The 13,094-nt window shown below is 30.5% G+C and overlaps 1 protein-coding gene across 1 annotated transcript in view; it reads left to right on the forward strand.

Annotated features, from left to right (window-relative positions):
- The window catches only part of LOC106464388 (protein SET-like), an 80,138-nt gene that overhangs the window by 49,994 nt on the left and 17,050 nt on the right, over window positions 1–13,094 (forward strand). The window contains exon 5 of the mRNA XM_013924520.2: window positions 5,384–5,457. Coding sequence (XP_013779974.1) covers window positions 5,384–5,457 — 74 coding nt within the window. The remainder of the gene's footprint in view (window positions 1–5,383; window positions 5,458–13,094) is intronic.

Here is a 13,094-nt window from a genome sequence, read left to right on the forward strand (position 1 = left end):
TGCCAAATTTTGTTAACACTTGCTCACTAATATAAAAGTTATAGCATGAAAACTATAACAAGCACAAAATGGTTATGTGCTGAAAGAGTTAAAGGATGAGAATTGTAACTGTGAGCAGATCACATGACACAAAACTGCACTTTTAATTGCTCTTTTAGATGTATCTTTTTAAAATAAAGGAATAATATTCAGATAATATAAAACTTTAAATTATAATGTACTTGATAATAATTCCATTAAAATAAATTTATAATAAAGTGGTTTAATTAAATTCTGAATGTAACTCAGTAACATGCACAGGAGGGGTTTAAAGATGGCAACTTTGCTGCAGAGTTAAAGCGAGTTCATGTTTTACTTACTTTAGGACTTTGGGACAAATAGAATATATTATAAGTATGCACTTGAAGAAAAAAGGAAATTAATGATTTTACACTCTTCAGCAAAACCTGTAGGAAACCTTACTTTTCAGAAGTGACATGTAGTTTTAAGCAGTGTGATTAAACTACTTTCTTATCATGGTATATGAATAAATTTGGCATAAAAAAGGTAGGCTAATTATCCAAATTTCAATAATATATAAGATTTAAGTTTTTAGTTTTATAAAGCAATATTTAAAAAAAATCTTGAATTTCCCTTAGTATGAGAATTGTGACATTTTCTCTCTAGGCATCCCCTCCTCTCTAATTTATTTACCACCCCTCCAAGAAGTACGAAATTTAAGGTAATGACTCATTATTATGTTATCATCACTCAGATGAAACATAATTTTCATAACCTTCAATATTATTTGGTTACAGAGCCATCAAATAGAAAATCAGACACCTTTTGCCACACCCAACTGTTACATCGTTTATAAATTGTTAATATTTCTCTCTGACTTTTAAAACTATATTATTTGTAACCAATAGAAATCCAAGGCTTTAATCTATCAAATGACGTATCATGTTGTTTTCTGTACAGAGTATTGTCAATTTCAGTTCAGGCTTGATTTCCACGGGAAATACATCAATGAGCTTAGATGAAGCTGTAATGGCTCTTGTCGTGTAGTTAGATAGCCAGAAAAATTTTGATACTTATAGGATGTTATCTGATTTTCTTGCACATCCGTTTAATTAAATAAAAATTACTTAGTGCAGAAGTATCATTAGTATTAAAAGTAGGGTTAAGTGTCATTGACAGTCAAAAAGAAGACCCAGGTAATTATTTGTTTTTCATGTGTATTCTTTATATATCATTATAAAAGTAGGTAATATGTAAAAATTGGAAACTATTTAGGTTAGATACGGTAAAATAAATAATAATAATAAATTTTTCACAAGGTACGCTCGCAAGTAGTCCATGCAATATGTAATTTGATAACGTAATGCGAGTTACACATTCAACATGTGATTTAATATTTGTATGGTATGAATATTAGATAGACATAGTTCAAAGTTATTTAAGACTAGAATAGGTTAAATAAGTAACAATAATAATATAATTAAAATTGTTCACGAAGCACGCACGTTCCTTGAGTGATTTACAACTTATAATGGCACGGACAGCAGTTAGACATGGTTCAAACAGCAATGAAACAATAAAATTCAAGTATAAATAGATATATGCTGTTACAAGTTTAAAGCTATTTTGGATAAACAAATGTAGTTTCATGTTACAATTTTAGAAAGAAAAAAGGGTAAAAGGGTCAAATTGACCAATTCTGTATAGAGTGAGGGGTAGATAAAAATAACAGATAAAATATAAAGTTTTACTGAAAGAAACATTTGAAATTTATTGAGGACGTTTTAAGAGATCACACAAATAAAATTTGAGTTTTTTAAGATGAGGAAAAGTATTTTTAATCTTAGCATGAAAATCATTTTGCATCTTGGACTAGTAAAAAAATACTTCATTAAAGAATTGTTTTAATTTACAAAGGACTTATACTGTTTACTGAAAGTCTGCTAAACTTTGTGAAGATACACATACTGTATTTAAAGTTATAGTATGGAAACTATAATGAATACAAAATGGTTATGAAGTTGGTTGATTCGACTGACCTTGTAGCGAGAGAGAGTTAAGTGACTTAGAAGCAATTTGAAATGTCAGTAAAGATATTTTACAAAACTAATATTTGTTGTTAAAACTATTTACATTACCTAAACAAAATATGGATAAATCTAAGCAACTGATATTGAGCAATAATTTGTTTTTTTCCACTGTATGTTGAATTTCTATGTAACAGTACAGTATATTCACAACTATATACAGACCACTTTTCTAAATAAAAAGTGAGATTCATGTTCAGGGGTAGTACAGTTAAAAATAGAATCATTCTAGGACACTTTTCATTTAATTCATGAATAAGCATAGAACACTATTCAAAAGCACTTACTGATTATTCTTCAAGTGTTTGTGATATTGAGTAATACAGGGTGGTTAAAAATTGTGTTTCCTATTTTAGAATTTACTAAGTAAATAACTAAGGTAATACAGCCATGCAGTTTTCAACATCTTGTAGCCCGATTCAAACAGTTTTATTGCTTTTTTTTCACTCCAGAAAAGGCTCAATGTGTCATTTGGTTTGCAGAAAGCAAGTCAGTGAGTGAGGTGCAGCATTATTATAGATGCCAGTATAGGAAAGAAATGTTAGGGTATGTTAAGGATATCATGCTTTGCACACCTATAGCAAACATCAGGGAGATAAAGATCAGGATAACAAATGCCATCACCACTGTAACTGTGGACATGTTTCAGCAGATACGGACTGAAATTGAATATCGGATAAACATGAGGAGTCCCACTAACTGTGCACATGTAGAAGTCTACTGACATATCAATAAAAACTGAGTTGGGCTACACTACAATATGTTGAAAAACACTTTGTTGTATTTCCTTAGTTAATTATTAAATTTTGGGATAGGAAAGATAATTTTGGACCACCCTGTATCATCAGTGACAATATTAATGACTGTGACAAAGAAATTGATTTCATAGTTATTGTTTTATTTATACTAGTGCTTGTCATTGATTTGAAAATAACCTTACTCTTGAATTCATCTTTGAAATAAAAAGATAGTTAAAACACTCAAATAAGTAGGACAACAAAACATATTATTACCATGTTCTCTAAAGGCTTGTTCTCTCTTGTTAATAAACAAGATTGTAGAATATTGACTTGTCATTCTATCAAATATTTTTCTGAGCATAATATGGCACTCGTAGATCCTAGATAAAAAGTCAAATGGTTTGAACAAAATCAAGCAATTTTGAACCTTGTTACTTCATTACAAGTATAGTTTTACATATTTTAGCCATTTAGTATTTTTGAACCTTGGTTGTCAGATTGCGATGTAATTTCCTATGTCTCAGCTTTGAGAGTCATCAGTTAGTGGTCTAAACATACACACACATAATGAAAATTGTTTTTTTTCTGTTCTTTTCAACTGTATAAAGCAATATGGCTTTTAGTTCAGTGAAGATTCACATAGATATCAGAACAAAGTGATAAAAGCTTAGCTAGAAAAAAAATGTGTTTGTGAAGAATTTCCACTACAATTACAATTCTGATTTTTTTAAAGCTTTCTCTATTATTTTATACTTCATTTGAATTATCATGTTGCATCATGATAGGAAAATAAATGTTTCTCATAGAACAAGATGAGTTAGGATTAGTTAAATCATTTTGCCCTCGACTGTGTGAGATTTTGTTTCACGAACAAGGCTGATGTTTTAGGCCATGTTTACATTAGGCCTTGTCAGCCTAAGTAACTACTTGAATGGGCAATGAAAATCTCTGAAAGGAATGTAAAAAATTTATATACATATAAAATTAACATAAAATGTGTTTAAAACTCAATATACATATTAAATGAAACTTTTTAATTTATTATAAGCCAGTGATTGTAAACACGGTAAAACTGTGTGCAATATTTTTTGAAGTAAAACACAAGGTAAAATTTACAGTTTTCTAACATTAAAAAATGTATATAAAAGTTAATTAAGAATGTCAGAAGACAAAAATCAGTAATTAAAAAGTCTTCAGCAAGGTAAGCATTTTTACTTGTTTCTTTAAAAAAAGTATGAAATATCTTGGAATTTTGAAAGCTGTGAATTTGTACAAATATTACATATGAAAATATGATTTTGTGTGCAAAAACTACACAACCTGAAGAAAGTTTATCTGCAGTTTCCAGTTATTTCATTCAGTATATATATATATATATATAATTTGTGTGTTTGTTTTTTACAATGCAATAAAACAAACTATACTAGGCACTTTAGAGTTAAGATAGATTGTTAATGGGCGTACCACTTGCAAGAAGTTAGAAATATCAGCTGTCTACAAAATTCAAGACTTTTGTGGAAATCTGGTAATGTCTTGTATTAATACTAAATGAATAATCCAAGAAGTATTCATTCTAATACACAAATTCAAAACCCAATCAAGCAAAGCCAAAATTTTATCATCCTATAAACCACCTTTTATGTTTCAACTCTTCAATATCCAAAGAATTAGTTTTTTTAAAGGAGATTAGAAGAATGCATTTGACCATTCATCAATATAGTGAACATGGCAAATTAGCCGTGTGCTTGCATTTAATAATTTAATGTCTGTCATTAATACACACACTTATATTTACCATCCTACTTGGGTAGGAGGCTGCTGTATCGACACGTGCTAATATTTTTGCAAGTTGTTGTGTTGTAGTTCCTGATGCAATTTGTTGTGATAGTTCAGATCAGTATGCATTAACATTATATTTTACTGTATCAGTAATTCCACCAAAGTTTATTCCAAATACAATGATGACACACTGAAAAATTTTAACCTTGCTTTAAGTGATGTTAATTGGAACTTTATTATACATGAAGAGCCAAATATTGATTCAGCTTTTTCCTTTTTTGTAGAGTTTTAATTGTAAACTTTATAATTCATGTTTTCCATTTGTTGAAACTATTAAGTTGAATAATGCCAGATATTAACTCTGGATGACCTTAATTTTATTATGTATGATTAGACATAAGCAAAGACTCTATCACTGCTTTACAGCTACAGGTAATCTATGGACATGCAATAAATATTTATAACTTAAGGTGCTCGTTCAGCATCAAGTTGCTGATTGTTAGGTTGAGTACTTTAACACATGTTTTCTAGATAATGACTCTCGTTACATATGGCGTACCATTAACAAACAACTAGGTAGGACTAAAGAAAATAATGCAAAGATAAACAGTAATTAAATCACAACATAGGTTCTTGTGTTACTGACCCTGCTGGTACTGCCAATATTTTTAATTATTATTTTACTAGGCAGGGAATAGTGAAAGTGTATTTTAACTATGTAGTATTGTAATTATATTAGTAATTGGAACCAGCTGTAAATTTGTTCTTTGTTATTAGTGAAGATGAGGAGGTAGATGACTCTGTAGTTGTGGTTGAAGAAGGTGAAGATGATGATGAAGGAGAAGAGGGAGGTAAGCTTCTGTACAACTTGAATAGTAAAAGTCAGTTTTCTAAAGTTAATTTTAATTGTTGAATATTTAAATTGTGTATATGTGTATTTGGCATTTTCATAGAAAAATGCATTACTATTTGCAGGTGTCTTTATTGGAGAGAGTTTATCCCCCATGTAATATACTTTTACACAGAAATTAAAATGCAAGGTTTTTAGTACATTTCACAGAGAATCACAAATGAATTTGAAATAACATCAATTATAGATTTCAAATTGCAAGTTTTATAAATACATTTTATTGCTTGCATACTAATGCAGTCTGGGGTGGGTGCTTTAGTACATTCTAATCACATCACAAGCATAGTTTTTTATGCATTTATGTGTTTTTTAAACATAATTTAAATTTATTTCAAATTACATTCCATATCGTAAATTCAGCTAAAAGTTAATTGTAAATTCCTTAAGTGTTAGGTACTTTTGCGTGGAAGTAAAATAAAAATTCTAAAATTAGCTGTGTAATGTAATGTTTAGAAGAACATCAGTTTTGCCTAATAAGCCCTATTAAAATTAAGGGTTTTTTTTTCTTTGCAAGCATTTTAAATTGACCTTGAATGTGAGACCTAGAGCAACTTATCAGACAGGGAAGTAAATCCTTAGACACTTTTTTTATTGCTCTTATAGATAAATGCATGCACAGATTATTTTGCAGAACATCTTGCAATTGTAAAAGAAAAAAAAACATATTTAGGTAATGTTATCCAAACCTTACAAAATCATACTTTAGCTGTCATTCGAACAACTTAGTAAATTCTGAATTAAAATTGCTTAAACCAAAAAGCTAAGGTAAATCAATGTTGAGCTGAAATAGCTCTCTAACTAGGAAAAAGCCTTAAGTGTTCTAGATTTTCCTGTATCATATCTTTTACTGCAAGGTACAATTGCAAACATAATTGTACAAAACATTATTTAGATTTAATTAAATGACTAAGAAATTTAATAATATTTCAAGAATATTATTACAAGTATTTTCACAGTTACATTTTAAAATAACAGGCCTTTGTTGTTTGGTACCTGCCCCCTTCCGCCCAATGGCACAGCGGTATGTTTGCAGATTTACAACGCTAGAATCAGGGTTTCAATACCCGTGGTGGGCAGAACATAGATAGCCTATTCTATAGCTTTGTGCTTAATTACAAACAAACAAACAATCCTTGGTACCTTTTTTATTACTACAGTAATGAGTACAGTCTTCTGTATTTTAAATTCGGTCAAGAGAAAGAAGCTTCATTCAGTATATTATTATAATAGCTAGTAAGTTTGTTTTTACTATCTTTCCCTTGGCTTCATTGTTATCTTGAACATTAAGCAGCCATTTATGCAAGCCATTTTGTATTGTTTCACATAAAAATATTATCTACTCTTAAAAATGTTGTGTAGGCAGGCTTGTTAGACTCTTGGTAACATACCTGGTAGTAATTGCAGTACAAAGCTCTTTATTTTTTTGGTAGCTTGGTAGACAAAGATTGGAAACAATAACTAGCACCTTTCAAAATGGAGGAACAGCTAACTGCCAACTGAGTAATCTCTTTCCTTCTCAAAATCAAGAATGTGTAACTGTAGTCCAGGATAATCATTGACAAAATGACATTCAGCTGTGCCTGCACCAAAGAGCTGCTGAAAAATAGTGGGTTCTGCAGATGCAAATATATCTCCTTTAGCCAATAGTAGTAATCTAAATACATATAAAGCTGAGTTTTCTGTCTGTAATTACTGTGTCACAAGTTATTATGAGGAACTCGGGTGGACACCTAAATAATAATAACTTCTGATCAGAGTAAGCAATGTACTGAGAGCTACACTAGAATCCATCTAGTCATCGGTATAGCTAATTAAATATACTTCTGAAACAATTCATTTACTACCTCTCTGCACATGGTAGCTATTTCTTGTGCATTTCCCTTTGAGATTTTATGCATGCCACCAGCCTTGAGCTATCTCCCACCTAAGTGCATGATGTAATCATTGTATGAAAATAGTCCTTCACCCAAGTAGATTCCCATAAGTACTTGCTCTCAAAATTAACTTCATTCTTTTCCTATTTGGTCTGTGGCCATGGCAGCTCATTGACTGTGGAGAATATTACTGCCATGGTTCAACATGTTGTAGGCTTGCTAATGCCTTCCCTGCCTCAACTCTGCATCAGGTTTGCATAGGCTTCACTTTACTTGTAGAGAACAGTTTTACTCCTTCAAATCTCTTTGTGGATTTGATTTCTCAAGTTTGTTCTTCACTTTCTCTTTCACATATGTCTTTTGATTCTTCCTGTTCCTTAATAAATGACTCTCATACTGAGGATTATTTGATTTTTCAGACATTGTGTGTCCATGCTCACACATCTCTGGTTCAACTTCATTTACACACTCAAATGCCTTGCCCTCCTCAACTCTGTGGTTTTTTTTACTATGGCTTATGGCTGTTCCCCTTTTCCATTCTTGGATCTCCAATCCCTGGAGTCTTTTTTACCTTCTTAGGGGGCTGACCCCCTGTCTCCAATAACTCTAGTGCTAAATTTTCTCATATTTGACATTTTTCTTACCCATCTTTTTTGTTACTTATCCTCTCTGAAAAGTACCAAGTAAAGTTATCAGGATATTCAGAGAGGAAATAAAGAGATGCTCTTCTCTCTGCCATTTGTCTTCCCAATTTTTACCTCTGTGACTTCTGCCTGTCTCCTTTCCTTTGCCCTGAAGTCTTCAGGGGTGTTCTTAATTAACACCTTGAAGACTTGGACTGAGGCTGTCTGAAACCAGTCCTCCCTTTCTTCCTTCATTTTTCATCTTTCCCAATGTTAATCCATGCCCATTCCTTGGCCATGTGAATCCTCCACCTCTCTCTCTCACAGATTTTTTGGCCAAGAGAGCCATTGAGAGGGTTCTTTGTCCCTCTTCAGGAACTTATTCTCATCTTTTTGTTGTCCCTAAAAAGACCTAGGATTGATGTCCCAAAATTGACCTTTCTTCTCTCAGCCACTTGAGAAAGCAATTGTAGCTACTTACTCAATACAGAAATATAATTAGTTAGTGCCTGAACTGTGTGTAACAGTAATGATTGTGTTACTAACAGGCCAAGGGCTGAACAGCACCTAATAATTATGCATAGAATGTTTACTTTTGTTTTGCAATGCTTGCTATTTTTTATACAAAGCTTTGCATGCTTCTTTGCATTCTTCTGGTATTATGAAAGAACAACAACATTAGGGTAGTGTCTTTAATGCAAATACAGCAAAGCATTTCCTTGTGCTTTAATCCTTGTGAGTGTAAACTTGTACGATTGAAAACTCCTGTTTTTTTACATTGATGATGAAACTTATTATGTTTTTATATGCTTTTACATTGCAGAACAGTGTTTACTTCTGAGAGTCGCTGCTTAGTATTTTTTTTATAGAAAGCTTTATATACCTGTTAGTTTCTGGTAATTTTGGTGAGATTTTAAAAACATTATCTTATAATGATACATCCATATAATAATTATTAACCCCTTAAGAGGGCAGGATGTATGCATGTATATGTAGGTTATAATGAAACATTCCCTGGTTGCATATCACATACATAAACATCATGTTAATATTTTGGCTCCAATTCCATGGCTGTGCCACTTATATTTGTCTAGGTGTTTCCTTGGTCTCTTAGTTCCATTGTTCATTAAGAGATGGTACACAACTCATCTTTTGTCCTGAAAAACATCTTGAACTCTTAATTCCTTTGACAAGCATCAACAAACGTGGCTACTTTCATGAAATGTTGGCAAGTACATGACATGAATATAAGTAGAATTACTGATATTTTTGAAGACTCGTTTAATGAAATTAGTGAAAGAGAGAAGATTGAGACTTGAAGTTCTTCCGAAGACTTGAGGAAAGACTAAAGATATATTACCTATAGGTTTTTAGGTATGTGCATGATATTATAGTATTCACTACTTTTTGTGTATAAAAATTAGTGCTGGAAAGTTGAGAAGACTTGATTTCTTCATGACCCTGGCAGAATCACTGGTCTGAGAAGGGGGCATGTACTTAGTGCCAAAGACCAAGTGCCTATCCAGATCAGTAAATCCAAATAGGCTACTAGAAAGATATTTTCCCAATATTATACCTGAAATGAAAAGAATAACTCAACAGAAATATCCACTGTAGTACTGATGTCCAAATTACTGCATTTGTCTCACTCCAGCACCCTGATTCAGGGCATGCCATGCAAGGGCAAGTTGTTAGGTTGACTCAAAAGTCATATTTTACAATCAGTTCAGATGCATAACTTCTACACAAAGACCATTATTTTAACTAAGAAGGAAAAAATACTACTACAAGATGGATTTCTGCCCCAAAACTTGCCCATTTAAGAGATTAAGCAAAATTAATAGATTTCAGTGAATACTTGTGTTTTTTTTGTAAATCAGGCAGTAAGATTGTGGTGTTTTTTGTGTTTTGCAAAATAGATAATTCCATTGTGGGAAGTTCTTGAAAAATTATAGCATTCTATTTGTGGTCAAGTTTTATATATGTACAGGTACATGCTCAGTTGGCCAACTGGATGATTTTTAAGCAAGATATAATGCTGGTTTTAGAGCATTTTACTGTATGTCATGTGGAACTTGTACTGTCCATCATTATAATCTAATATGTAAGATTATGATAAGATGTAGTATAACTTTTCCGATGACTTTTACCATTCAGCATGTTTGGTTGTTTTTGCATTGTCTTTAATCCTACTGAATAAGATGAAACATTTACATATATATATATATATATGTGTGTGTGTGTGTGCTGTCATCCTTTCTTTAGCTATCAAATGCCCAAATGCTTCAATTTGACAGTTTATTTTACTGCATTGCAATAAATAACTACAGGATGAAATTTCAGATGAATTATCATAAACCTAATTCTGATATGTAATGACTTAAATAAAAGTTGATAAAAATTACAGTTTACCAACTTAATCTAGTTCAAATTGAAACAGTTGTTCAAGCAACTGATGTTATAAATAGTGTCTCAACCACTGCTATATGTGTTGTATCCCAGGTGATTGGATGAGCCCTAGTATTGGGTGCACTGTCTGATCAGCACTAAATATAGCAGATATAATGTGGTTAACATATTATTACATTCATTTTTACTTTCATTTATAAGTTGTTATAATTTCCACAGATTATATAGCTTTTACAAATACAATATCTTATTTTTGTATGAATCCTTAACTGTGAAAATTTGAAAAGATTTCATTGTGACCTATTTTTAAGAAACAAGTAAAAATGTAGATTTTAGTTACTGATTTTTATGTTTTGCTGTTTTGTAAACATTTTCTGTAAAGCTCTTATTTTATAATACTGCAAAACGTATCTTGGTTTCAAATTGAAAAATACCTTTATACAGTTTCATTGTTAGTTATGATCACTGGCATACAATAAAAATAATTAATTTTCCATACCAAAATTATAACCAGGCCACTTTTTTTTGTAAATTATTAATCAGAAGGTTTCATTTAATATGTATAAGATGGTAAGTTTATACCTGTTTTATATTCATTTATATATGTTTTTCAGAACTCTTTTCGGTAATTTTATTTGTCCATTCAAACAGTTACTTAGGCTAAGATAAGGACTAATGTAAACACAGCCTAACATATGGTCTTGTTGGCAAGACGAAACTTGATGTGGTCAGGTGGAAAATTAGTTAACTAAACCTATCTCATCATGTTCCATGAAAAACATTTATTTCCTTATCATGCTGGAACATCATAATTCAAATGAAGTACTAAACAATAAAGCTTTAAATAAAATGAAGATTGTAATTTAACAAACATGTTCTTGTGATCTCTTTTTGAATCTCTGCTGAATTATGTTTTATATTGACTTAAATAAAAGAAACAAAAAACAGAAAAAGAAGTTTTCCTTTTGTGGTTATATCACAACCTTATGACTTGTCACAGCTAACATCTAGGCAATTACATTGCACTGTGATAACCAAGGTTAAGAAAGTGTGGTTGGCTAAAATTGACATAACTAAACCTCTATTATATGAAGTCAAATTATCATTAGTTTATTCAAAACTATTTTGACATTCCTTCTAAAAGTGCTATAATATGTTCAGTAAAAATTCAAGAAATTCAGAAACATTAATGTTTGTTTTTGGAGCATTCTGAAATCAACCCAAAATCACAATTTGCAATTTTTATGCATAAAATCTAACAAATTTTTATTGAATAAAGTTCAGCTCTGAAATTGTTATTTTTGTTTGTTTAATCTGTGGAAGAATGACCAAAATTTCATTTGTTTAATTTGAAGATGCAATTTTGCCTTGTGACATAATACAGCTAATTTGTCTCTAGTTTATGGGCTGTACTTAAAATATTCTTAAGGAATGCTTTTAACATAATTCATACATTCTCTTCATATAAGGTTGGATTAGTTACTTGATCAGATGGTAATTGTAGCACAAGTAGTTAGGTTTCTGGCTAGTTTTACTTGGAATAGTTGTTACTTGATGCAGAATGGTTGCTTAGGTTATGCTGTAAAATATGTATTGCTGTATAAAAATGTAACCCCATCAGCACTTCTAAGTATTTTATGATAAAAAAATTTTTACATCATTTTAGGTTACTGTTCAATCTATTCTTTTAATTTTTTGGAATAGAACCTTTTATTTATATATTTCTACAAAATTTGTCAAAATGGACAATTGACTTTTGAGCAGTTTGAATTAATATAGGATCTTATCTTCTTGTCCATTCTACATACAGCAGTGAATATTGTTAACTGTTTTAATTGGTTGAGTTGTATAAATGGCTTGGATTATTTTAAGTTTTGTTTCTAATATACTTAACATTTATCAGTTTAAAAATCTAAACCATAAAATTCTCATTTTGTGGGCTTCTCTATTTGCCTGTAAACTTAAAAAATGTTTGTGCAGTCTGTTACCTGTTATTGTTTTTAAAAATAAATTAATATGTATAAAAAAAAAGATTCTTGTGTAATAGTTTAATCTTGCTAATATTTTTAGACAATTCATTAAAGTTAGCAAAAGTACATTAAGGAGTAAACCTTGGTAAAACAACTTTTTTATCAGTTTACAGTTTTCTTAAGCATGTATATGAGGATTTTAACATAATATTGATATTGTAAAAATACTGCACAATACATGTGTATTTGATTATAAAAAAAACGTGTTTATATGTATTTCAAAGCATGAAAACCTAGGTAGTTAACATCAGAGCTAATAATTAGTGGAAGTTGATAATTAGTTAATTGCCAGACTCATTAATTTATTACATTAAACTAATCAATTGTTATCACATGAATAATCAGAAACACTAATTTCAATAAGTTGATCTTTTTTCATGAGTTGTGAAACTGATTAAGTTGAACAACCTTGAATTAATGAAAAATGATGAGAAATTATAATGGTAATATTTTAATTATTTGGATGGTTGGAATAATCAGAAACACAATTTAATTATTGGATTAGTTTCATGATATTAGTCAATTATTTTATGTGTCACTAATCAACATAATAGATGCTCATAGATTATCAAGTTAATCACCTTTTTATAGTCATCATATTTCTTGATATTACTTATGAAAACATTTATTGTTTGTGCTTAT

The sequence above is a fragment of the Limulus polyphemus genome, unplaced genomic scaffold (genome assembly GCF_000517525.1).
Source record: "Limulus polyphemus unplaced genomic scaffold, Limulus_polyphemus-2.1.2 Scaffold1636, whole genome shotgun sequence".
Taxonomy (NCBI): Eukaryota; Metazoa; Arthropoda; class Merostomata; order Xiphosura; family Limulidae; genus Limulus; species Limulus polyphemus.